The sequence below is a fragment of the Crocuta crocuta genome, unplaced genomic scaffold (assembly GCF_008692635.1).
Source record: "Crocuta crocuta isolate KB4526 unplaced genomic scaffold, BGI_CrCroc_1.0 scaffold322, whole genome shotgun sequence".
NCBI lineage: Eukaryota > Metazoa > Chordata > Mammalia > Carnivora > Hyaenidae > Crocuta > Crocuta crocuta.
This window is the reverse complement of record NW_027532592.1, coordinates 4,751,186-4,776,861: the sequence shown is the minus strand read 5'-3', so window position 1 is coordinate 4,776,861 and position 25,676 is coordinate 4,751,186. Positions and strand designations below refer to the sequence as shown.

The following is a 25,676-nucleotide window of genomic DNA, read 5'->3' as shown; positions in this document are numbered from 1 at the left end:
GCCGGCCCTCGTTTCTCCAGGAGGAGATCCAGGCGGCAACACCTTGTCTGAACACACAGCCCGTTGGTGGCAGAGGCAGGATCTGAAGCCAGGTGGTGGCCATGGCAAAGCCTTGCTCTCCCGTGTCCCTATGCTGCCCTTGCGGGGACGCCCGGCACCAGGCCCTGGGGCACGGGGGCAGGAGCATCTGGACCCAGAGCCTTGGACTCCTGTCTGTCCTGGGCCTGCGGTCTCATGTAGCTACTGGGACTGGGGCCAAGAGGCGGGTCGGGGGGCTCTGAAGCCCCAGGGTAGGGGCGTCCCAGGGAGGGCACCAGCCTGCCTGCCCCAGGGCAGTGCCAGGATCCAGGACAGGATTGGGACGTGCTGGGGACATTACGAACATCCTTTCCAGACACAAAGGCTCACTATATAAAAAATCATAGGGAACAGCATTTGTGGGCGAGACTCTGACGTGGCCAGAAACTAGAGGGACTGAGGGAGTCCAGGGGACTCATTTAGACCCTGACGCAGAGAAGCGGCACCTCCTCCTAACTGGCCTCGATGCTGACACCACTCTGCCACTAAGACCTGGCGTCCACGGCACTACCGTCTTCCAGGTGTGGGGCTGGAGCAGCGCCCCTGCACTCGGCTCATGGGTGAGGGGGCTGCTCTCTACTTCGGGAGGGAGAGCACTTTCCCGGAAGGAGCCGAGGCCAGGAGCGCCCCCTCCCAGCTGCCCTGCAGGAAATGAGGCACTTACCCAGAGGTCTCTGACGTGCCCCACCGCTTGGTGGCCTGGGAGGCAGGACAGTGCAGGCATGGGGAACACCTGGCCTGCCCGGGCTCCATGGTGGGCCCTGGACCCCCTCAGCTGCCATCACCCCTGTCTCTGGACAGCCAGGTGGCATTTGTGTGGACACTGGTGAAAATTGAGCTCCTTCCCTGTGGCTTGTGATACAAAGTTGTGCCCAACAAAGGTCTAGTGAGCAAACACAGCTCCCCATGCGCCCTCACTGCCCCCCCTCCCCTGTGGCCCCTAGAGCCTCTCCCACCTGCCGCCTTCAGCCCCACCCACCGAGAGGTCGCTGCACCTCCACTGCCTGCCCGACCCCACTCGGATATTAAAGTCACACTGCAAGCTGTCATTTTGTTTTTAATTTTTAATCTGTCTGCGTAGAGATAAACCAGGATTTGACCAAGCTCTCAGCTCTCCATGTAGCAATTTTATGGATCAGAGTTTTGTTTCTATTTGTCTAAAGCCCAGAGGAAGAAAGAAATCGAATCCACAGATGAACATGTATTTGAGGAGACATTTCAGGACTCGGGAGACTTTTTCATCCATCAGTTTCTTAGGTACAGCACCCTGTGGGCCCAGGGAGGCCCACACAGCAGGTGCACAGGCAGGGGGGTGGCTGTGGCCCCCGGGAGGGAGGGGGCAGCCGTCTGGGCTGGGTGGCTGGTCTACTTTGCAGACAAAATAGAAAGAAGAAAATCCAACCTCATACTTTATGTGGAGGAGGACCACGTTTACAGAAACAATTTCTGTTTCGGAAAATAAACTGTATGGCTGTACGGGGGTGACCCCGTAATGGGTAATGAGGGGGCTCGCGACCCTTGAGACACGTGGTTCTGCAACTCCTTAAAACGCCAAAAGAAACGTTACCTCATAACGTTTGCTGCCAGGCGTTGCATCTGACCACATCCGGCTGGCCACGAAGTCACCAGACTGACCCGATGCACCGACCGTGGGCCAGTCCGTGGACAGATGCTGATCATGCTTCCCCAGAGGGCAGCCTGGAGGGCAGAAACTCCGCTTCTGGACAAACTTCCAGAAGGCAGGGTCCGCCCTGCTCTTTTCTTTCCTCCCTCGCTGCAACAGCCGCACCCACTTTGAGTACAGTGTCGGTCAAGGAGGTTGCCCCAAAGCGCCCGGGAGCCTCCCCCAGGGGCCTCCTGCAGGCTGAGCCCCCGGACGGAGCCTGCGATGGGTGCAGTGGACCTCGGGGCGCATCGGTGAGGGACATGCTCATAGCAGGCAGGCAGTGCCCATAGCGCACATCACGGGATTGCTCCGAAGCGGGGACACGCGGGACACCTTCTCCAGGAACATCCGGGGCCCCTGGGCCCCCGCTCCCTTCGAGTGTCATGAACACCGCTGCCACCAGCCTGCCAGCCGCAGTCAGGTCTGCAATGGATGACATGAGTCACTGCCCCCAAAGCTGGAACCCCCCAGGCCCCCGAGCTCTGTCCCCGCGAGGCCTCACCCCGGGGTGGACAGTTCACACCCCCAGGGGCAGGAGAATCGTCGGAGCTCTGCTGGTCACGCGTCTTCTTCCATCAGAGGGATCTCTGTGAAAGGAGAGCCCGTTACCAGCTTAGCTGCAAGGAGCTGGGAATGAAAGCTTTATTAAAATATCTGTAAGTCCTGGTGTCAGAAGAAAACAGAAGTCCCTTGTAACCTGACCACGTAAACTGCGTGGTTTTTCCATCTTTGCTGGAAAATCTCACACCCGGCTCACAAAAAATAAAGTGCTGAGACTCTAACCCCGTGTCCTGGTGGTCAGAGCAGCCAGAGGGTGAGAGGCTGCGCAGGGAGGCAGCGGGTGGGCAGGAAGGAGGCCAGTCTCTGTGCCGTCTCGGCCATCACAGCCACTGCACGCTGGGGCTGGGGCCCTAGCGTGCACTGCAGTGCTGATGCGTCTCCCGGGGAGAACCCCCCCCCCACCCCGCCCTGCTGCTCCCACTTCTCCGTGAGCTACAACTGGCCTTTCCTTGTGCCGGCCACCCCTGTTCTCCCACGTGCGTGCTGACCCCGGCGCTAAGCTCTTCCCAGCCATGCCTAACGGACGGACCAGGCAGAAGTCTCCCTGGCTCACACGGACGCTATGAAACACGCATGGGTGCACCATAGGCTTCCTGTCCAGACAGCTCGGTGCCTCCTGAAATCTCCACTCTTCACGTGTGAGATGAAGGCCTCTCTTGAGGTCTCACGCGGGGGGGCAACGAGCTGTTTAAGCTGCAGGAGAGGGCAGGTGCCGCGCACAGGGTGGACACTCACCGTCTGCGATGTCGATGCCTGGGCTGCTGGATGCTGTCTCCCCTGCCGTGTCAGCCCCCGTGTCAGCGCTGTCAGGGCGGGGGCCTCCTTGGCTCTCGGAAGGTGAGTACAGACTCTGGAGCAGCTCGGAGGAGCCTGAGACACCATCGCAGGGTTCTGATCCCCCTGGGTCTGTGTCCGTGTCCCCTGAGCCGGGGTATGCCGGGGGGCTCTGGTCGTCCACAGGCAAGGGGCAGCCCTGGCCCACGGAGGCCAGGTACCCGGGGCCTGAGGCCCTCAAGCTGCCGCTCACAGCCTCGTCATAGGATGGAAGCATGACGGGAACCCCGTCCACCACCACGAAGTCCGGGTCGCTGCTGGAGCTCCGGGGAGGCCCCCTGTGCCGAGGAGAGCAGCGCCGACAGGTCAGAGTGGCAGGACCCCCAGGACTGAGGCCCCCAGCACCCTGTGCAGCAGAGGCCCCCCAGGACTGAGGTCCACAGCACCCTTCCCCAGGACTAAGGTCCCCCCAGAACCCCCCAGGACTGAAGCCCCCACCCTGTGCAGGGGTGCAGAAGGTCCTGGCATCTCAGCAGGGGCATGACTGGGGCACCTCCATGCGCCAGGCCAGGAGTGGGGGAGCCTGTGAAGCTGGGACCCCTGCGGCCCAGCAAGAGAGGGGCTCAGCGACATGGGGCCAGCCAGGGGGCCTCAGGCCTCCCTCGGTCCTCGTGTGGCCAGGAAGTTGAGACTGGACCTTCCTGGAGGCAGGAGCGGGAAGGGGTTCATTCCAGGAGCTTCCTGCTCTGCTACAACCCGCCTTTCCAGGAAGGCACGTACACATCGGGGTCACACCGGCCCTGTGGGCAGGACAAATGCCCGTTCTAGATGCACAGGGTCCCAAAGGGTCCGACATGGGCACGGGGGGCCTGAGGACACTTGAGATTCCTTTGGGTGAGGCTGGCCAGTGCTCAGACCTCTGCCTCCTGACAGTCACAAACCCATCCCCCGACTTTGTCAGTGATGCCTCCCCCAGGAATGGTGGTCGGCCAGCAGCCAGCATCACAGCTAGATTGTCGGAGAGGCTGACGTGCTGTGTTCTGAGCACGCACCTGAGATGACCACCGTGAGGATGGAGGTGCCAGCATGAGCCCGTGTGTGCACCGGCCAGGATAGGGCTAGTGGGCCCTGCCCCGCCCCCCACACTCCCTGTCCACAGCCCTGTCTGCTTCCAGAGACTTCCCTGGCATGCTGGTTTGGAACCGCTGCTGGGTCTCACACGTGTGCCCGCATCTCCTACTGAGTTCTGTGAATTTTCCACCCTCCCTGGGGGCACACACACACGGGGGCGATGGGAACTGGGCCCCGGGGCCCCTGCATGGCCACAGCCCTGACTTTACATCCATCTCCGCACCCCGCGGCGCCCACCTGGAGCTGTCCACCAGGGCACACTAGGACATGGGGAAATGAGGCGAGCTCCACCCAGCTCTGTACTTGGACCCCGGACCCCATGGCGCCCCCCCATCTGCTGGCCTGACCTGTGCTCCCTCCTCCTCCTCCCGGCTGCTCGAAGCCCACGCAGGGTGCCGGGCCTCGGCACTGACCTGGTGGGGAAATGGGCCTTGAACTTGGTCTGGAACAGCCTGGCCAGGATGACGAGCAGCAGCACCAGCAGCACGCTGGTGGCCGTGAACGCCACGATCTTCCACGTGGTCAGGAGGGTCTCGTGAGTGCCAGGCCACGTTTGCTCTGTGGGGAGAGGACAGAGAGAGCAGGATACATATGCGTTTGCTGGATCGGACCTGCAGGGCCCCGCGGGCAGGCTGGTGCGCCCCAGCTCAGGCCCCCGTGCCCCGAAGTCCATCCCCAGTGCGGCCTCTGTGAGGCTGCTGGCAGGTGCACGCAGGGCAGACAGCATGGTGCACAGCGAGAAATGCACCTGCTTCTCTGGCAGAGAATGGGGGCTGCTCTCCTGAGCACCCAGGGCAGGGGGACGGGGCTGGGGCTCTCAGCCGTGCTGAAGGAAGGGATGAGGGGGGCAAAGGGATGTGTCTTCCGTGGCCCCTGTCTCCCATCCGCCTCTGACCTCCAACATGTCTGCCAGGAGAAGACGCAGGAGCAGGCTTTCCAGGGGAGTCCTCATCCCCGGGGCCCAGGCTGTCCCATCTGTCACCCGCTGTGTCCCATCCCTGGGGCCCAGGTCCTCCCGTCTGTCACCCGCTGTGTCCCATCCCCAGGGCCCAGGCTGTCCCATCTGTCACCCGCTGTGTCCCATCCCTGGGGCCCAGGTCCTCCCATCTGTCACCCACCGTGTCCCATCCCTGGGGCCCAGGTCATCCCGTCTGTCACCCGCCATGTCCCATACCTGGGGTCCAGGTTGTCCTGTCTGTCACCCGCTGTGTCCCCTCCCCAGGGCCCAGGTCCTCCCGTCTGTCACCCGCTGTGTCCCATCCCTGGGGCCCAAGTTGTCCTGTCTGTCACCCACCGTGTCCCATCCCTGGGGCCCAGGTCATCCCGTCTGTCACCCGCTGTGTCCCATCCCTGGGGCCCAGGTTGTCCCATCTGTCACCTGCTGTGTCCCATCCCAGGGCCCAGGCCATCCCGTCTGTCACCTGCCGTGTCCCATCCCTGGGGCCCAGGTTGTCCTGTCACCCGCCATCCTCCCTTGGGGCCACCTCTTCCCTATGTAACGGGTTCCTATCCGAGCGTTGCCCTATGTCCCTGGTTAGTAGCGCTTCCCCCACATACAGAGGCCAGGGGACAGGTGCGCTGGCAGGGAGCCCCAGGGCAAGTGGGCGGAACCAGGTGTGCGAGACCATGCTCAGGAGACCGAGTCTGTGGCATGCGGTCACTGCCCTGCACTCTGGGGCCAGTGGTTGGTTTGCTAGTATCTTGATAGTAACTAAGAGGCCCCCAGGCTTGCGAACGGCCTGCCGTGTTATAAGCGAGTGCAGGTCTTACCAACAATTTTACCCTCTGTGTTCTATTCGCGTCCTCGGCTGGAAGCCAAAGGCTGGGCCCTGCACCGTATGGGTGACACCCACGGGTCTGGGGCCTCGTCAGAGGGAGGGATGGGGCTGGGGGGGAGACCCCTGTGCCCAGAGCCCAGAGGACCTCCTGCCCCGGGGTCTGGAGGCATCTGTGGCCACAGCGAGTAGGTTCCCGTCACATCTGTTCCTGGCGCTGGAGCCGGGGAGGAGGCCATGACCTGAGCTGCTCACCTGACTTGATGCAGTAAACCTGGTAGGAGGGAAACCACTCCCCGTACTGGCAGGTGATGTACTTGTAGTCACTGGTGAGGCTGTAGCCGGGGTCGCAGTAGAACTCCACCACGGTCCCGTGGTTGTAGCGCTCGCAAGGCCGTGGGTGGCAGACGAAATCCCCGTGACTCACGGTGGGAGGCAGCGGACACACTGGAGCAGCGGGGAGAAGAGGGGCTTCAGAACCCGCAGGGGGACGGGGGCCCCTGCAGCACCCCGGGCACAGGCTGTTGAGTATCTCGTCAGAGACGTTCGTGTTACGTGGCCAAGTGTGTGCCCCTTTATGACAGCGTGTTATATCGGGCCGGACACCCCAGCACGTGCGATGAAGATGTTTACAGACAAATGCTCCACTGATGGGGGCACAGCCCCAGGCAGGTGCCTGGTGGGCGAGCGAGCAGCAGACATGGCAGGGAGCCCCACACGCCGTGGCCTCACGCATGTCACGCGGCCTCTCCAGGCCTCGATGTTCTCCCCTGCAGAATGGAAGCTTATCCCACCCCCCATGATTTACAGTTGCTCTGACCCTAATAGTCTTTGACTTCAGGGGAAGAAAAAGAGCTTTTTCGGTGTCCTCTCTGGACAGAACCGCTAGTGTCCTGTAACCAGTCCCTGGACACGATCCAGGCACAGACTCTACCACGGCCAGCTCACGGCCACACGTGGGGCAGCCCCGTGCCCTCCAGCGAGACCCCGCACACGCAGGCCGTGTGAGAGCAAGAGGGGCCGCCGCGCGCAGAGGCATCCCGAGGTGCCAGGCAAGGGGCCCTCTACACTCACTCCTCTGACTCTGCCAACAACGCTGCGGGATCCCGTGGGCTCCTCGCAGGGGTGGGGAAGCAGGGGCTCAGAGCTCAGGCTCTCTGGAAGCACCCAGCCCCGGTCTGAGCTCTGGCCCAGCGCCTGGCCTGCCGAGTGACCCCGAGCCAGCTGCTTCTCACCTCTGGGCCTCAGCATCCTCACCTGTGAAACGGGAGAGTTTGAGGGCTGATCCGACAGAATGTGGGTATACAGCCAGGACGTGAGTGTCTAAAGAGAGCGACCCCAGTGAGGCTCAGGGTCAAGACGGGGTAGGGGGCAGGGGTGGGGGGGCTCTAGGACCTCCTTCCTGGGCTGAATGATGCTCAGCGGTTCCCCAGCCCTGGCCGCGACTTGGCGTCACTGGGGAGAACCACTGGGCTGGGCCGGGGTGGGCCCTGGGCGTAGCGAGGTCCTCCGGGCCCCAGGCTAGTCTAACGGGTGGTCCAGCTGAGGGCACAGGCTCAGCGGCTGGGCAGGGCGTAGGGTCGCCAGCTCACAATGTCCAAGGGAGCCAGCGTGAGATCCAAGTGACCGTGGCACCCAGTCTGCGTCTTTAGCTCCCACCAGACCCTGGCTTCCACCCGCAGTCCCCGGCCGGCAACTGTGGGCTTGGCTGCGAGTCTGTCAGAAATGCATGTTTCAGCCCAGCCCGGACCTGAGTGGAGCCTTCATCTGAGCAGAATTCTCGGGTGAGTCAGACGGTCTGGGAGGCACTGCCCAGGCCAAGTGCAGTGAGGGGAGGAGGGAAGGCGGGAGTCTGGACCTGGCTGCCCTGCAGGGGGTAGGGAGGGGGGCTGGCAGCTCCGGAGGGGGGTGCAGACAACCTGGCACATTGTCTGAGCGGCTCCCAGAGCAGCGGGGGACACAGGCCTCACTCTGCCCAGGACACAGTCCCTAACCTCTGCCATCAACATGCCAGCTGCTCCCAGCCCCGTCTGCATCTGGGTAATGATTCCAGGAAGCGGGACGAAACCCCTCCAGGTCAAAGTCAGAGCTGTTTCCAAGGCGACGCCTGAAACTTTGCTTCTAGCTCAGGGAAAATCCATAAATGTTACCCAGCACATTATATTTTCCAATTTTGCTCGAGGTAACAACACAGAAGGCCAATAAATGTGTCCACCCCAGGAAGCAAATGGTGACGAGGCTGGAGGGAGCCTGGTGTCTCTGTGCTCAGAGACGTGCTGACAGATCAAAGTTGAGATCAATCCTATCCGGCAGCCCTGAGAGGGGCTATGGTTTGCTCTGCACTTTGGAGCCGCCCGGTCGGGGTGACCCTCAAGGGACACAGAATACATCCAACTACAGCCTGCAGTGTTGGGGCACAGAAACGCGGCTCCACGGCAGGGGTCGGGGTGGGCCGGGTCTGCAGACACCGCCAAGCCACGGAGCAGCGCGGGCAAGGCCACGGGAGCACAGCTGTGGTCACTCCCACAGCCCCCGTGGCAGGCATGGCCGGCAGGTGTCTCCGGCTCTGACAAGGCTGCTGGTCCCTGTTCACGGCGACTGGGCACCGATGGCCAAGTGGGGCCTGGCCTCCATCACCGCGGGGCAGGAGCAGAGCGGGAGACGTGTGTGTCAGTGCCCTCGAGTCTGGGGGGCTCTTCTGAGGGAGAATTCACTGCCCTCTGGCTGGAATTCCTGCTGGACTTGGTGCATCTTAAATTTTCGAACAGGGAAATAATCGGAGGCATGAGACGGAAAACAGAGCATGTTGCACGTGTCTATGCAGGAAGCCCAGGTCCAGGAGCTTGGAGCCGGTTCTTCCCGAGTCTCCCTCTCGCCTGGGGTCCCGCCCAAGTTCGATGCTCCAAGGCATCACAGCGCGTCTCAAATTCTCCTTCCACACCCTGGACATGGCGCTGCAGCGACAGAGCCAATGTCCTGAATTTCTGAATCCAAATTTCCTCCTGTCAGTATCTCCTTTGATTTCTGGTGCTTGTTCATTCTCATCTGTTAGCAAATCCTAGCAGATAAGAAGTCTTGAATAGTCTGTTTGTGACAGTGGGAAGCGGCGGTCACACTCTGTGCCAAGCTGTGTGCATGCCTGTGTGCGCATGTACGTGTGCCAGTGTGTGAGTGCAGGTGAAGGGCACATGGGAGTGCACACGTGTAAGTGTGCAAGCACACGTGTGCATGCATAAGTGTATGTGTGCACGTGCATGCATGTGAAGTGTGTGCAAGTACATGTGCATGTGAGTGCATGCATGTGTGTACATGTGTGTGAGTATGTGTGCACACACAGGTCATGTCCATGTGAGTGTATTAGCATTTGTGCAAGTGCACATGTGTGCATGCATGTGAGCGCATGTATGAGCGTGAGCACTTGTGCAAGTGCACACGCGAGTGTGGGTATGTGTGTGAGCTTGTGTGTGAGTGTGCGTGTGTAAGAGTGTGCATGTGTGTGTGTGTGTATGTGTGCGTGTGCACCCACTGGGCATGGCTGTACATCACACACAGAAAATAAACAACCACGTTTTCTGTTGGCAAAATGGCCTCTAAGGTTTGCACATGTTTCCTGTTCTGGAAAACAAACTGCTGTTCCGTGAGCCAATCAGAACTGGGTTAGAAGCCACCGCGTGAGGACAGAGAAGACAGGAGAGGCCGGCCAGCCAGCAGATCAGTGAGCGCAAGCCAGGGCTGAGAGCTGACCCCACTGCAGCTCTAAGAAGTGCAAAGCACACTCTCCAGGGTTTGAATCCTGCTCAGCTGCCCGGCGTGCATGGGGCCTGGCTCTGCGCCTGGGCTCCTGTGGCCTGTGAAACAGAGGTCGTAACCTGCACAGGCTTGTCTAAGTGAGGGACAAGACCCGCCCGTTAGCATGAAACCTCGACCCTGATCAGCAGTCAGGGTCACTGTCGGCTACGCTGTGGGCAGGGAGGTAAATACAGCCACAGCCCACCGGACACCACCGTGGGGGCTGCCCACATGCCGCACACCTGACCTTCACAACCACTTTCCAGGGCAGGTGTGCCCTTGCAGATAAGGGAATTGAGGCTTAGAGGGGTGAAGTCACTTGCCCAAGGTCACCCAGGTAATAAACTGCCCAGCTGGGGTCTGACCGTAAGTGAGGTCACCCTGAAGCCACGCTCCCTCCCGAGTCCTGCGTGGGACACGGGGTGCAGACCCCCGAGGACAGACGCACGAGCAGTGATTTATCTGCTGAGCTGAGCTCAGGCAGGTCGGAGGTCAGAAAGAGGCAGAGGGAGAGGCGGTCGGGGAGCCCCCTGGGCTCAGAGGCGTGGCAGGTGGTGCGCTGGCCAGAGGGGACCCTAGCCTGGGACAGGGCTGTGGATAGAGTCCAGAGGAGGCCATGGGGCTGAGATGCCCTAAGGAGAGCGAGCCCTTCCACACTGGAAGCAGGTGGAGGGAAAACCGAGGACGCCTGTTTTCCCCTCAGCCAAGGGAGAGCTTGAGGTGCGGGCTGGATGGTGACACTGGGGTCGTGATGCCAGGGACCCATGAACATGGGTGTGTGGCAGGTGAAATCAAGTACGACGAGGTTCTGCTGCTGGGGGGTCAGCCCTTAGTCCATGGGGACTGGTGTGCCTACAGGAGAGGTAGAAGGGACATGACCACGTGTGACAACCAACAAGGGACTTGGTGGCCTCCCTGGAAGCCAGACCGGCCAAGGAAGGCCCCAGAAGGAGCATGGCCCTGTGGACACTCAGACCCGAGATTTCTAGCCCCCCAGAACAGAGAGAAAATCAGATCCTGCTGTTCTAAGTCACCCCCTATGTGGCACTTTGTGATAGTGGCTCTAGGCCTTGGCCTAGAAGTGAGACTGAGTCCTGGGTCCTGTGAAGCAGCCAGCTGAACTCGGAGGGTTTCCTGGGTCAGCTGGACCCCGAGGTCCCCTCAAAGGGACAGTCAACAAGCCACGAACGTCCCAGTGGGCAGGCTGAGACAGGCCACAGCGGCATGGGGGAGGTGACACAGACCCCAAGCCCTCGGGGCCCCAGTGGACATCACTGTCACACCTCTCAGGGCAGCGCCCACACAACGAGGCTGGGGACAGTGCAGGGTTGCCCGCAGTTAACCAAGGGGCCAGGGCCCTGAAATGTCAAGCGGAGGTGGAGCGAGGTCCCCCTCATGACTCCCACAGAATTCCTGGCTGCCACTGTCTACACTCTACCTTCCTTCCCAGTTCAACCTGCGGTATAAAAACTGACGAAGACGCACACGTCACCACCTGCACGGGGGACCAGGTTAAGAATTCAAATCCCAATATAATTGCCTTCTCGGCTAGAATCGGGGCTATGGCCCTACCTTCCCGACGCCTGCACCCACCACGTCCCTCCCCACGAGCGGAAGAGACAGTGCTCGAACCGCGTTTGGCTGCAGCTGTCAGATCGAGCCAGCCAGCACGTGCCGAGTCCTGCAGTATTTTCAGGGGCCACAGGAGGGAGGGGGAGCTGTCACTTCGATGGAAATCCAGGCACAATCCATCTTTGCGCAAAAACAAAACCAAGGACAAGCATGCTTTCTCCCACACTGAGAGGGGACATAATTATGGACACAGCCATCACGGTTACAGGCTCTCAAAAACAACGAACAATCTGAGACCCCAAAATAGACGTGAAAACGTGTGCAAGGCTTACCAGCCTGTCACCCAGGTGTCTACTGGCACTCCTGGTGACCACCTGTGGTGACAAGCGGTGGGGTGGCGGGGGCAGGACCGCAGCCGGGGAAGAATGGCCCCAAGTCACCCTGATGCATGCTCCGTGACGTCCTGGCTGAAGAGGCCGGGACAGACCCGAGGGACCTGTTACTGTGTGTGGTGGACCTGACACTGCCAGGGCTTAATTACCAGGAAATACAGTCGCCTAACTCCGCAGAGAGGAAGGAAGGAAAGAAATTCTGCCCGTAGCAGCGACAGACAGGATATTCTGGAGTTTAGGGACGAACAGCGAGATTTTCCCATTTGTCCCGGCCACCCATTTTCCGGGCACGACGCAGCTGCTCGTGGCTCCACTCACTGGGCACCACTGTGCTACTGCTCAGCTCCACATCCCTTCAGACCAACATCTGAACACAAGATGAGACCTCAGCTTGCACATCCTTGAGTGCACAGAAACAACGCTGTTGGTGGGAGCCACAGACGGTGAAAGGGAGGGACTGGTCCCCACTCATGTCCTAACAACACACTGAGCCTGGGTCACCAGATCTCTGGTGCCCTGGAAGGGGCGGGGATCAGACCAGCTCAGAAGAGCGAGCCCTGGGGCCGGGATGCCTGCGGGCGGGGGCCTCGGGGCGTAGGGCTGGAGCCTAGGGGATCCGCTCTCTGGAGGGGAGCCTGCAGGGACGCGGCCCCCTCGTTCCCAGACTTGGTGGGAGAAACCAGTCCAGAGTGCCCCAGCTCCTGGCCTCGGCCAGTCCCTCTGGTGTAAATCTCTCCATCTGGATGGGGTGGGAAACAAGGAAGGCTGGAGAGCGGATGGCCATGGATTTCTGTCGAGGCCACCAGACAGGCAAGGCGCCCAGACAGGGCTGCGGGGCTCAGGCCGCCTACAGGGACCTGGACAGGGGGCCCGAGAGCCCCGTTCTACAAGGTCTTTGGGTTTCTTAGGACAGAAAGGTCAGAGCTTCTGGATGCCGCACAGAAAGAAGAATGAAGTTTCCTGAAGCCAGAGCACAACCAGCTCTCAAGCACGAGATGCGTAGCCTGGAGGGGGTGTCGGAGGGGGGCTGCAGTAGCAGCATCGCTGTGAGAACTAGAGACACGTGAGCACAGTGATGGCGGGAGGTTCTGTGTTCCTACAATCGTGTGGCTGCGGCGTGGGGGCCCCACGTGGGAACAGCGTCCCCATCACCTTCTCTGGCACATTAACAAGACTGCTCCATCTTCTGCATTTCCATCTGATGAAAACCCTGCTGGGGTCACGGGCAAGGTGGCTCCCGCCAATCACAGAGCCTGTCCTCCCCCTCGAGAATGTCCTAGAAAATGGAAAGCTCGGAGCCCAGAGGAGGGGGGACAGAGTGGCGGGGGTGCTCCCCACATGAGGGTGAGGAGGGGAGACAGAGTGGCAGGGGTGCTCCCCACACACACACAGGTGAGGAGGGGGGACAGAGTGGCAGAGGCCCTCCCCACATGAAGGTGAGGAGGGGGACAGAGTGGCAGGGATGCTCCTCACAAGAGAGATGGTGTCACAGCCGGGGTGCTGGCGCAGGTGCAGATGCAGGGACTGGCACACCCTCACCTGGTGGGGACACACCCATTTCTGCCAAGGAGGCGCAGGGGGCCGTAGGGAGGTGCAGAAAGGTAAGTGGGTGTCTAAGGCTTCCCACACTCTGAATTCCAGATGGATGGTCTAAACCCAGCGCCAGGAAACCCCGCTGAGATGTGGTTCTGCCGAGCTACATAAAATCCGGCACAGAAGAGTTGCCACTTAACCAAGGGATCCCATTCTCCACTGCCTTTTCAAGGACGGAGGGCGGGAAGGCCGTAGAGACCCGCCTCTCCCTTGCTGGCTGGTCTGGTGACATGGAGGGTCTCACCTGGGACACAGCGACATGTAATCTCACAGACAAGAGTGTACAGCATCCTTCTTCAGAACGACCCCTTGGTGGGCTGGAGTGCTCCTTCTGTAAGACGGGATGACGCTGGTGCAGGGTGGGTGCCCTTGAGTGTGACCCGGACCCCCGAGTGGCTCAGGGTGGGTCTCATCCGAGAAGCGCACACTTCCTGCTGCATGTCTGCTGTTCCTGGCACAGGGTCGCCTCAGAGCCATGAGGTACTTCTACGTGACGCCCAGGTCCTACGGGGAAATCTCACCGGGTGCTCTCGGACACCATGGGTCCTGACTGCTCTGCCGCAGCCAACCCCCCACATCCACGCTGGCTTTCAGCTTTGATCCTAAGTTGGAGCTTTTCCAGTTATTTCACATTTGGCCAAACAGGGTTTTTCAGGTTCTTAGTTTTGCTCTTTCTCTTGCAAAAGGATGCAGACCTGAGCGGACCCTTGGGCGCTAGCAGGTTCTCAGGAAATCGAACACCGCGTTCCTGTAATTGAGTCTGAAACTGTGGGTTAAACTCGCATCCCCGACCCTGTGCGCTCTGAAGTGAACGGAAGGGAAAAATCGCTTCGGGCATTTTGAGTGGTGGGACTGGTCAGATTTAAAAACAGAAACTGTCTGATGTTCAGCAGCTAATAGGGTCAGCTTGGCTGGTTCCCAGGAGAAATGCCAGCCCCGAGGCTGCACTGGCGAACCCACTGCCCAAGTCCTTCATTCCCGCCGATCCTGCTGTGATTTAGTCCCTGTTTGGGAAAAACTAACACAAGCACAACCCCTGGGCCTTGGGTCCATGCTCCCCACTTTCCCAGATGCCCATGTTCCCTGCCTACTTCTCTTCCTTTCACTGAGGTCCAAGTGACACACAGTATTACATTACCTGTGCAACACACTGCTTTGACGTTTGTACACATGGTGAAACGGCCACTGCCATAAGTCTGGTGACATGTGTCACCACACACCGTTAATACAACACCACTGGCTATATTCCCCACGCTGTGTCATTTTGTAACTGGAAGTTTATATTTCTTGATTCCCTCCCCCACCGTTTCACCTGCCCAACCCCTACCAACCACCAATATGTTCTCTCAATGTAGGAGTCTGGGATTTGTTTTTTAGATTCCATATATAAGTAAAACCATGCAGTACCTGTCTTTGTCTGACATTTCACTTAAAACCCATCCATGCTGTTGCAAATGGCAAGATCTCATTCCTAATTTTATGGTTGAGTGATATTCCATTGTGCATATAAACCACATCTTCCGTTCATCTACTGGTGGACAATTAGGTTCTTTCTATTTCTTGGCTACTGTAAATAATGTTCCAGTAAACACTAGGGTGCATGTAGCCCTTTGAATTAGTGTTCTTGTATTCTTTGGGTAAATACCCAGAGGTGGAATTACTGCATCATATGGTAGTTCTATTTCTAATTTTTTTGAGGAACCTCCATACTGTTTCCCACAGCGGCCGGAGCAGTCTGCATTCCCAACAACCATGCAGAGGGTTCCCCTTTCTCAGCATCCTTGCCAACACCTGTTGTTTCCTGTGTTGATATGGGGTACATATGCATTTATAAATGCTATATCTTCTTGCTGGATTGACACCCATATTATTATACAGTGCTGTTTGTTGTTCTTTATTACAACCTTAGTTGTACCTTAGTTCTACCTCTGGTAGAGGTACTGCTGTCCCAGCTTTTTTGTTCACTTCCATATGCATGAAATATCTTGTCTTTTTCCATTCCTTCACTTTCCATCTGTGTCCTTACCTCTGAAATGAGTCTTCTGTAGGCAGCATATAGGTGAGTCTCTTCAATCCATTGAGCCACTCCATGCCTTTTGATTGGAGAATTTAGTCCATTTACATTTAAAATAATTATTGATAGTTACATACTTATTGCCACTTTGTTAATTGTCTTCTGGCTATTTTTGTAGTTCCTCTCTGTTCCTTTCTTTTCCCTTCCTCTCCTCCCTTGTGGTTTGATAACTTTCTTTAGTTTTATGTTTAGATCCCTTTCTCATTTTCTTTTGTGTATTTACTAAATGGTTTCGCTTTGTAGTTATTGTGAGGTTCACATATATCATCGTATATCTATAACAGTCTATTTTAAGTTCATAGCAGCTTAAATTTGAACCCATTCCAGGACTCTACATTTTTATTCCTTCCCTCACATTTTATGTTCATTATGTCACACTTTACATCTTTTTATTTTATGTATCTCTTAACTAATTAATGTAGTCACAGTTATTTTGCTAATTTCTTTTAACTTTCAAAGTAGTTTTGCAAGCGATTAAGCCAGTAACTTTACTATATATTTACCTTTTTGAGTGAGTTTTTTTTTTTACTTTCACTTTTTTTTGCTATTAATTGGTGCCATTTCTTTTCAGCTTAAAAATGTTCTGTTTTCAGAAGTAAGGCCAGTTTAGTAGCAATGAACTCTGTTAGCTTTTATTTGTCTGGAAAACCCTTTGTCTCTCCTTCAATTCTGAATGATAACCTTGCCAGGTAGACTTTTCTTGGTGGGGAGGTTTCTCCTTACAGCACTTTGAATATGTCCTGTTACTGCCTTCTGGCCTGCAGTTTCTGCTGAGAAATCTGCTGATAGCCTTATGGGTTTCCCTTGTATGTAACAAGCTGTTCCTCCCTTGTTACTTTTAAGATTCTCTCTTTAACTTTTGACATTTTAATTATAATGTGTCTTGGTGTGGATCTCTTTCAATTCATCTAATTTTCAATTCTTGGGGTTTTCTGGACACGGATGTCTGTTTTCCTCCCTAGGTAGAGTGGTTTCTCGCCATTATTTCTGCAAATAATTTTCTACGCCTTACTCACTCTTCTCTTGGGACCCCGGCGATGAAAATGTTATTCCATTTGATGTTGGCCCAGAGGTCCTTTCTGTTACCTTCATTTGTAAAACCTGTTTTTTTCTTTTTGCTACTCTGTCTGGGTGAGTTTCATTGCTTTCTCTCCCAGATCACTGATCCATTCTTCTGTCCTCTGCAGCTGCTGAACCCTTCCAGTGTTTTCTCAGTTCAGTTACTGTATTCTTGTGCTCTGTGACTTATGTTTGGTACTTTCTTGTTTTCTGTCTGTTTGTTAAGTTCTCACTGTGTTCATCCATTCTTTTCCTGAGTTTGGTGAATATCTTTATGACCATTACTTAGAGTTCTCTGACAGGCAGAGATAGATGCCTTATCTCCATATCATTAAGATTTTTTCTAAGGTTTTGTCTTATTCTTTCCTATGGAACATATCTTTCTGTTTCCTCATTTTGCTTGACTCTCTGTTTGTTTCTATGTGTTTGGTGAAATAGCTACCTCACTCTTGAAGAAGTGGCCTTTTGTAGGTGATGAAACTTCTCATTCACCTGCCCTAGTTCTTGGCTGTCTCTCGAACCTTTGTGATTGTTTAAACTTCTTGATCTCATCTTGGTGTGTCCCCCTTGTGGAACGTGTGTTAAGACCTGTCAGTGTCCCAAGGGGAGGGATCTCATTCATACCTCCTTTTAGGCTGACTCAAAGTCAGACCCTGGGGCAGCAGCTTTTAAAGTATGCAAATATATACAGTCCTGTGGGACCACAATCAGAATCCTCGCTGGTCTCTAGCCAGGAGATGGGGAGGTGTCTTCTGGATGACAACTGCAGAACTTGGTCTTTCTAGATCAGATCTCACCTCTTCCCATAGAATCTACTGAAAGAAAGACTTCTGATTCAAGGATCTAGTCCTCTAATTCAACAGTGGGCAAACAAAAGAATCTCTAGGGGAGGGTCACAACCAAGGACTCCAAATTACAAGTTTGGGCTTCACCCATCTGTCTTCCTAGGTCTTGTCACCTGTCTCAGAGATGCAGCCATGTGACCTCTGTTGTTAGTCTGCTCCCAGGAATGCCTGTCACCAGATGTCCACCACCCTCAACTACTTCCAGTCATTGGAAAACCAGAATGTGAGAGGAATGTTCTGGATACTTCAGGGTTTTGGATGGCTCTTCCCTATGTAGACAAGGAGCCCTTTTCTGTAGCCACAGTCGACAGCATCCCTTGTGGCCCCCAAGCATGGGACCGAGGGGGTTCTGGGCAGTTAGCACCTCCTTCTAGGCAGCCCAGGGGTGTCTGCCCAAGGGTTTATTATACAGGTGGTTCGTTTACTTATTTTCATGTCTCTCAACATCCTTCCATGCTCCACCCTCACACGACTGGGCTGCACCCTCACACACACCAGCACACTGCCTGGGCTAATGTGCCCTACCCAGCATCAAAACGCACATCTTCCATACAAGTGAGACGTTCAGATTCTTTCTCTTCTCCCAAAGCTCACGGAGATAGAAAACATGCTTCTGTTTGGTCTCCAGGAGAAAGAAACCAAACCTTGCAAATCCCCGGGGAGACACTTTCATTTTACTTTTGTGGCATCACCTACTAGAAGTGTCCTGGCACCCTTCCCAAATGCATGAGCCTTGGGAGAGGCAGCTGCGTGTGGGTGCCAGTGCATCTGTAGTGAAGCTGGCCTCTCGATAATGGGACTCATCTGGTTCTCCCCATTAGACTATAAACTTTGCAAGGTAACCAATTATTCCTGTTTTTTTCTGGGTAATTCCTGTGCCCAGTCTGGTGCTGCTCTGTGTCAGGCAGGTGTTCAGTAAACACCACCAGCAACATGAACTGAGTCCTTAGCCCTCATGAATAAGAAAACGCCCACATTCATTGTCAAAGGTTGGGTTTTAGTGTGTGGTTTTTTTTTTTTTTTTTAAGATTTATTGGATTCTGTGTGTGTGTGTGTGTGTGTGTGTGTGTATGTGTGTGTGTGAAAGACACAGAGAGGGAGGAATGCCTCAGGGATGTGGGTAGACTGACAGTGGATGACGTTAAAGTACATGGAGACAGAAAGCACAGGCGCTCATGATGAGCCAGCTGGCACCCAGGGACCCGTGTACCAGGGACCCTTTCAAGTGTACTTATACACACACATCTATTTTTAAATGATGGAGTGACTTTCTGGTTCAAGACTGTGATTTCAGGTGCCTTATCCCCTCCCACAGCACAACTGTGGGAACATGTGCTCCAGGACCATCAGCTCTCAGTGTGACAAGTGTCCAGACCTCAAGGACACACAGCCTGTACCTTCAGTGAAGCTGGGGGAGCTTCTCCTTCCAAAGCATGAGCTCCTTCATGAGGCCGGGCATCCATTCTGGGATGGCAGACACGTGGGTGTGGCCACTGGATGTTGGGGCCCCAGAATCCTAACCTCACGGGGCGCCCTCCAGCGGAGTGAGGTCAGGAGGTACCACGTGGCAGAAGAGCCAGGACCCAGGGGCGGAGGGGCTGGATGAGTCAGGCCATCCTTCAGGGTGTCAGGGCTGGTCTGTGAATGCAGACACCACCCAGACGCGCTCTTCGTCGCGACGGGGAGACGGCGGGCCCTGAGGGCAGCAGCAAGCGGCCTCCGTTGGGCCGCATGTCCCCTGCGCTGGGATTCCCACAGGACAAACAACTAGACAGACGAGTCCCTTCCTGTGTGTGTTCTTTCAAAATTTTTGACTTTTTAAAAAAGGGCTATAAAAACATCCCGTTGTTTCCCTGTTGGACTGGAAAGCAGTCAGAACAAGTGGATAATGTGCCTTGACGAATAAGAATGGAAGCTTTTTGGTGACAGAGGCTCACGCCTGAGTCCTAGCTCTCACCTGCTTACTGGTGCTGTGACATGGTGAGTTTCTGGAACTTTACAAGCCTGGGCCTGCCCATCATTGAAGTGGGTTCAAACAGCACCTGCTTCGCTAGGAAGACTGAGTTACTGTGTCCAACATTCTGACACATAGTAACCTCTCAAGATTAATGGCAGTTGCTGTGGTTCAGGGTTCCCATTACCCAGGATTCATGTTATCGGCAAACACCAGAGCAGCCAGAGCAGCGTCACAAAGTACAAGCATAAAAGCCCAGGTACTCTATTCACACAGCCATGCCCAGACTCACCGACTTATCTAAACTCTGAGAGCAATGATAACAGCGGACACTGGGCGGCCCCTCCCCAGGTGCTGGATTATACGCTGGGTCCTCTCGGCCTCAGGAGGAACAGATCTGTCCCATTTTGCAGGTGCGAGGATGGAGACTTGACACGCTGAGTGACCCACCTCAGGGCAGAGCGATTAAGGGGGGGACCTGGGATGGGAGCCCACACAGCCCGTCTGATGCCGGTCCACTCCCTTGCTCAGTGTGCCTCACTGCCTCCTGGTCTTCTTGGTGACCCCTTCAGGCCTTGACAGGTCTGGAAAAGCTGAGGCTGGGGGAGCTGCAGGGACACTGATAGCCGATAGGGTGGGGGGTCACAGTGAGCCCAGAAGGGGAGGGGATAAAGCACCATGGAGAGAGGCCTCCTCGCCACAGCCATCCAGGCCCAGGCACTCGGGGAGCCAGGTCACCCCCATATTTAAAGGTCCCTGAGAGCATCCTTCTTCCCTGGCAGTGTGCATGGATTTTCACTGGGCCATCAGGAAAAACCAGATCGTGTGCTCAGGAGGAAGACACTGAGGGGGACACAGTGACATGGAAGAGGCAGAGTCCCTCGGGACGGCTCAGTGATGATGGACGCCCAGTGACTATGTCGTACAAATTAGGTCCCGCCTCCCACAAACGCTGCACATGATTCCAGGAAGCCAAGGAAACACCAACGCCAGGGCCCGTCTGGCTAATCTCTCATAAAGTGTTGCTTTGACTCATCGTTTAATTCAGCCCCATTTCTATCAAGTCTTTAGACAAGTCTGCACCATGTCTCGGGGTCCAGGATCATCTCTAGCGGGTGAGCAGTGCAAGGTCCCCCACCTGGGTCCCGCAGGTGAGGTAAGGAGCCGTGCCGGGGGAGTGAAGATGATCTAAACACCCACAACAAAATCCCAGGAAAGACACGTTATTGGGCAGCATTCGGGATGCTGGCGGCACGCTGGGGGCGGGGGTCGGCCCACTGGGGGAAGGGACGGCCCTCGCTGGGGCGGGCAGGCATCCCACCTCCCGGTTCAAACCTCCACGTTCACTGTACTTGTTTACATCGAGGTCTCCAGGTTCCACAAAACCAGCGTTCCAGGTTTCAAAATGGGGCCGATCAGAAAGCAACCACTTGAAAACATTCAAACCAAAGTTGAAAAGGTGTGAAAACAGGCATTTTGAACTGACAGAATCCCAACAACGACTCTCTCAATGGAGTCTCTGTTTCTGGTCGTCTGTGCAGGGAGTCCCTTCCGGACCTCAGAGTCCCCTCTCTTGGGCCCACGCTCACCTCAGCCTGCGGGCCAGACGGGGGGATGCAGACGCCCCCCCTGAGGTTAGGGTCTCCAGTTTAACAAGGGAAATCCCACACGCTCAGTTGTGTATCAGTTTCAGATTTAACAGAGTGATTTTCCACCATGAGTTAATGGCACGTTCATAGTAAGAAATGGCTTGCTGTTGGGGCACCTGGGGGCTCAGTCGGTTGAGTGTCCAACTCCAGCTCAGGCCATAATCTCAGTTCATGGGTTCGAGCCCCGTGTTGGGCTCTGCTGACAGCTCAGAGCCTGGAGCCTGCTTTGGATTCTGTGTCTCCCTCTCTCTCTGCCCCTCCTCTGTTCTGTCTGTTTCTCTCTCTTTCTCTCTCTCTGTCTCACTCTCAAAAATAAATAAACATTAAAAATTTTTAAAAAATCATTTGCAGTTTATCTGAAACTCAGATTTAACTGTGCACCCACATGTCATCTGACGTGTCCCCTGGGGGGATTTGGGGAGGGTGGGCAGGGGGGGCTGGGCTCCAAGGACACCCCTGCCGCTAGTACTCCGGCAGCCCCTCTGCCCCACTCCCTGCCAAAGCTCCAGCCCCCGCCCACACCAAGTCCAAGTCCCTGGGGAGGCCCTTCCCAGACTCCCTGGGCCTCTTCCCGCGCTGCAGCTCTGGTGTCTTGTTTCCCAGGAGAGGCCACAGGGGCTGCGGGCTGCGGATGGGCTCCTGGCTGGAGCTCTCTTCCCCATCCCGCCCGCCGGGCTCAGATGCCCAGAAGCAACCTGGTGTTTGTTCTTCGATCATAATTTCAAGCCCTGCATGAAAGGGAGGGCGGAGCCAGGGTGCCCACCTTTCCTGGCAGAAGTCTGTATGGCTCGACCCCCCGCTGACCAGGGCCCCTTCATGAACCACACTCTAGAACAATGACAGACCACTAGGAAGGGAAACCACTGGGAAGGGGACCTGGGTTTCAGGCTTCCAAGTGTGTGCTCCCAGCAAAGCATTTACAGCCAAGCCATTAAGTGCTCAGAAATAGGAAGAAACATTGACACGACAATAAAACGAGGGATGAGATTAATGGCGCCATAACACTATCTGTTTTCATTTAGTGCCGAGAAAATTAATTTTTGAAGACATTTCATTTAACTCTGCAATATTGTGCAGTTTAACCTCTGATGCTTGGAACTTTTCTCTTTTATCCCCTTTAAGCCTAGGATGGGGGAGGCCGGTCTTACGACGGTTGTTAAGTTCTGCCTCTCGGCCAAGGGCCAGCCTCGCCGCCTCGACTCGGGCCACGTGCCTCGGGGAACAGGAGCTACTGCGTAGACCGTAAGGCTCAGCTCTCCTAGTGCAACGTCCGCTTCAGTAACCCCAGATCCAACCTGCTTACCTTCCAGAGCAAGGCACCGGGGTGGGCTGGACGACCAGATGAGGGTGTGTAAACACTCGAGATACTCCGACCCCTCCAGCTTAAACCCAGGAAAGCAGTGGTAGGAGATGACAGTCCCCACGGGGAAGGAGGTCTGGAGCTCGGAGATGTTCACATAGCCGTTGGAAGACGAGAGTGGCCTCAGGCAGCCTGGGATGGGGAGGGAAGGGGACAGTCTTGCTCGGTCACCTCTGTGCCACCTTCAAGACCACCCCTCCCGCGGATTTGTCCACTGGAAGCGTGGCCTGGCCTCTGAGGACTGAGCACCGTGACCAGACCTCCCCAACCGCTCACCTACTGTATTCGTGACACGGNTCTCAGCCCTGACTGCACATTAGAATCACCCGAGGAACTTTCAACAAACACCAATGCCTGGCCCCGTGCCCCGGGTCCATGGACAGCCTGGATGCTCCCCCAGAAATTAAAATGTGCTGCCGGGTTGAGACCCTCTGTGGGGAGAACGAACACCCCGACTGTTTCAAAGTTGGGGGGTGGGGAGCCCGGGGGGCTCGAGACGGCTATCACGCAAACCCCCTTCTGCTGTGCCTGATCCGGCGTCATTCAGCCCGAAGCCCCAGCTGTGTTTTATGTGTCGTGGGTGTGGGGCCCCCACTCTCAGCCTTGACAGTGACCTGGACAGAGGGTGTCATAGGACAGACTGGTGGGGCCTCCCCTGGCCTCAGGTTTGGGTCCGCGTGGAGCCCAAGGATGGGCGCTAAGGCTCCCCGGTGCCGGTGCAGACTGGGGCCGCTGCGGAGTGCCTGCGAGGGGAGTCCGTGCAGCACACCCCAGGTTGTGGAGCTGCAGCCTGCACTCCCACACCTCTGCAGGCTGGTGGGACATCCCCAGCGGCACAGACCCGCTCTGTGGCATCCACGGCGACCACAGGGTCTCTATTGCCTTCAGGGGTTTCGCTGGCGGGGCTAACAGCCCTGCCGAGCCCATGCTCTTCCTGGGGAGAACTAGCTGTGAGAGCAGTAAAGAATGTATGATGGAAATCCCTCCTGTCCCTTCCAATCAGCAAGTACAAATGACACTGCAGCCACCGCAGCAGGGGACCGAGCCCTCCTTCTAGGAGACTGTGTTACATGTCAGAAGCTTCAGAGAGCTTGGTCTTTGGAAACTGCTTTGGTCAGCAAACCGGTAGGCGATGTCTGTACACAAGGGCGAGAGCAGTGTGTGGCCAAAGGGCCCTCCACCCCCTCCCCCCTGCAGCAGAATTTTGGGAGACCTGCTCTGGGGCTGACCCTGCACGGCTGTGTGCTGCTGCCACAGAGATCTGGGGACCCAACAGCCCACTTCCCAGAGCAGCTAACACCCAGGGTGGACCACAGCTGAGACATACTGCCACGTGACCTCTCCACGGCCTTAAATGAACACTGACAGTGTTTGTCACAAAAGTGAAATGTCAGAGAGCAGGGGCAGGTTGGGAATCAGGAACGAAGAGAATAGTTGAGAAGAAAGGACAGGCATGTCAGTGTGAACACGTGATGCATCTGAACCCCGAGCACAGTTCAAATGTGCCGACACGGGGACCCTGGCCTCCTCCCGGAAGGAGTGCAGTTCTGAGCCGCCCCCACGGCTAAGCTGGCCTCCCCTAAGGAAAAAGGGGCCTTGGGACAGTGCTCCCCCACAGCCCACCTGCCTGCAAGCAGACAGAAGGTGAGTAGTAAGTCAGAGAAAGAAAGATGCTGTGTGGTTGGAGGCGGCAGGTTCTAAACGCAGCAGGAGAAGACGGCCTTTGACTCCACAGTCAGTGGGATGCCTATTTGCACCTCCAGATAACAGACGGCAGCTCCTCCTTGGGCTTCAGCCCCTGGATCTGTAGGTGCAAATGAAAGCCACCACCGGGTGGAATGTCATTCTAAGGCCAATTATCTTCTCCCCAGGGCTCTGAGGAGGAGGAGGAGTCGGGCTGTCTTGGGCAGCCAGACTCCTCACGCCCACAGGGCAGGGCACAGGCAAGTGCTAGGGCAGGGGCAGTGCCTTTAAGCAGCCAGGCAGGTGGAGGGGAGGGCAGGGCAAGGCCCCGGGGGGAGGGGAAGGGAAGAGGGGGTGCAGACTGTGGCCCTAGTGGAGGTGGGGAGGGCAGGGGCTCCAATGGAGTGGGAGCAGGGCAGGGGCCCCAGTGGAGGGGGGCAGGGCCCAGACGGGGCCACAGGAGAGATGAGGGCTGCAGAGCTGACGGAGGAAGCAAGACTCTTCCCTCCTGCGCTGAGATCCAAGTGTGGGGCAGTGGACGGAGGGGGGCATGAGGAGAGCCACACCTGAGCCCCTGATAAGGACCCACCATCAGGTATTTTTATAAAAATAACTGGGACCAAAAGAGTTCATAAAGGGGCAGGGGGTGCTCCAGTGACGTGAAAGGGAGCCTTCAGAAAGTGGGGGAGCAGCAGNCTGGTCGTCAGGGGCCCGAGCCAGCTCTGGCGGAAAGCCAGCCTCCCTCCCCCAAATTACCAATTACACACAGGCTTCTCAGGCCTTCGCTCCAGGTCACGAGTCAGAAAACAGAATCAGAGCTGATGTGAATGTGGGGACTTGTTTTCACAAACGGGGGCCCTCAACATTGGCCCAGGCAAATTTTAAAACTGCAAGAAATATTCATCGTGCAGTTTGGAGAAAATCTGAATTTGATTATTCTTCTGATCCTCATGCATTATAAAAAGGGATCACGTTATTGAGGAAAAAACAGTCTCTGTGATATTAGCTAGCTTTATGTATATTCTCACTACCACTGAAATGAGTATAAATGCTGTTATTTTCGTTAAATATACAATAATTTGTCATCGTGCTCACGGCCCAGTCACTGGCCTCCTACCTGCTAAACTACTTCTGTTTCTTAGTGTGAAGGAGAATCCAACGTGCTGAGCAATGAGATATTCCTGCCACCGCTTTTGCCGGGAGGGTGTGGGGACTCCGACACCAGCGCAGGGGGAGCAGGGCCAGACCTGGCCCCCCCACCTGTCAGGGACACACGCTCCGCACCCCCCCACCTGTCAGGGACACGCGCTCCACACCCCCTGCCTGTCAGGGACTCGCACTCTGCACCCACCTTGACACAGGGGCAGGTTGTCCCAGGTCCCATCATCGCGACACAGCGAAACCATGTTGTACAGGTCGGGGTAACGGATCTTGAACCCTTCGTGACAGGTGACGACCAGCTTATCTCCGTGTCTGTAGGTCTTGTTACGGATGTCAGCGTCTTCCACCTGAGGGACGCGGCAATCTGCAATGGCAGGGACAGGACGCGTTATTATCCCGACTCAAACTGGTGGTGGTTCCCAGCTTCACTCCTATTCCCAGACCTGGCCTCAGGCTCCACTCTGGGTCAGGTTCTGCCCGCGAGCAGCACAGCCTGCTTCTCAGGGACACCGGGAGGGACACGGGAAGGGACATGGGAAGGAACATGGGAAGGGACACGG

The 25,676-nt window shown here is 56.4% G+C and overlaps 1 protein-coding gene across 1 annotated transcript in view; it reads right to left on the bottom strand.

The window, feature by feature from the left end:
* Positions 1–1,127: 1,127 nt before the first annotated feature.
* SUSD4 (sushi domain containing 4) overlaps positions 1,128–25,676 on the bottom strand; it is a 75,180-nt gene continuing 50,631 nt past the window's right edge. The window contains exons 3-8 of the mRNA XM_077779858.1: positions 25,307–25,480; positions 22,216–22,404; positions 6,241–6,432; positions 4,624–4,768; positions 3,041–3,417; positions 1,128–2,331 (exon numbers count right to left, since the gene is read on the bottom strand). Coding sequence (XP_077635984.1) covers positions 2,303–2,331; positions 3,041–3,417; positions 4,624–4,768; positions 6,241–6,432; positions 22,216–22,404; positions 25,307–25,480 — 1,106 coding nt within the window. The 3' untranslated portion in view covers positions 1,128–2,302. The remainder of the gene's footprint in view (positions 2,332–3,040; positions 3,418–4,623; positions 4,769–6,240; positions 6,433–22,215; positions 22,405–25,306; positions 25,481–25,676) is intronic.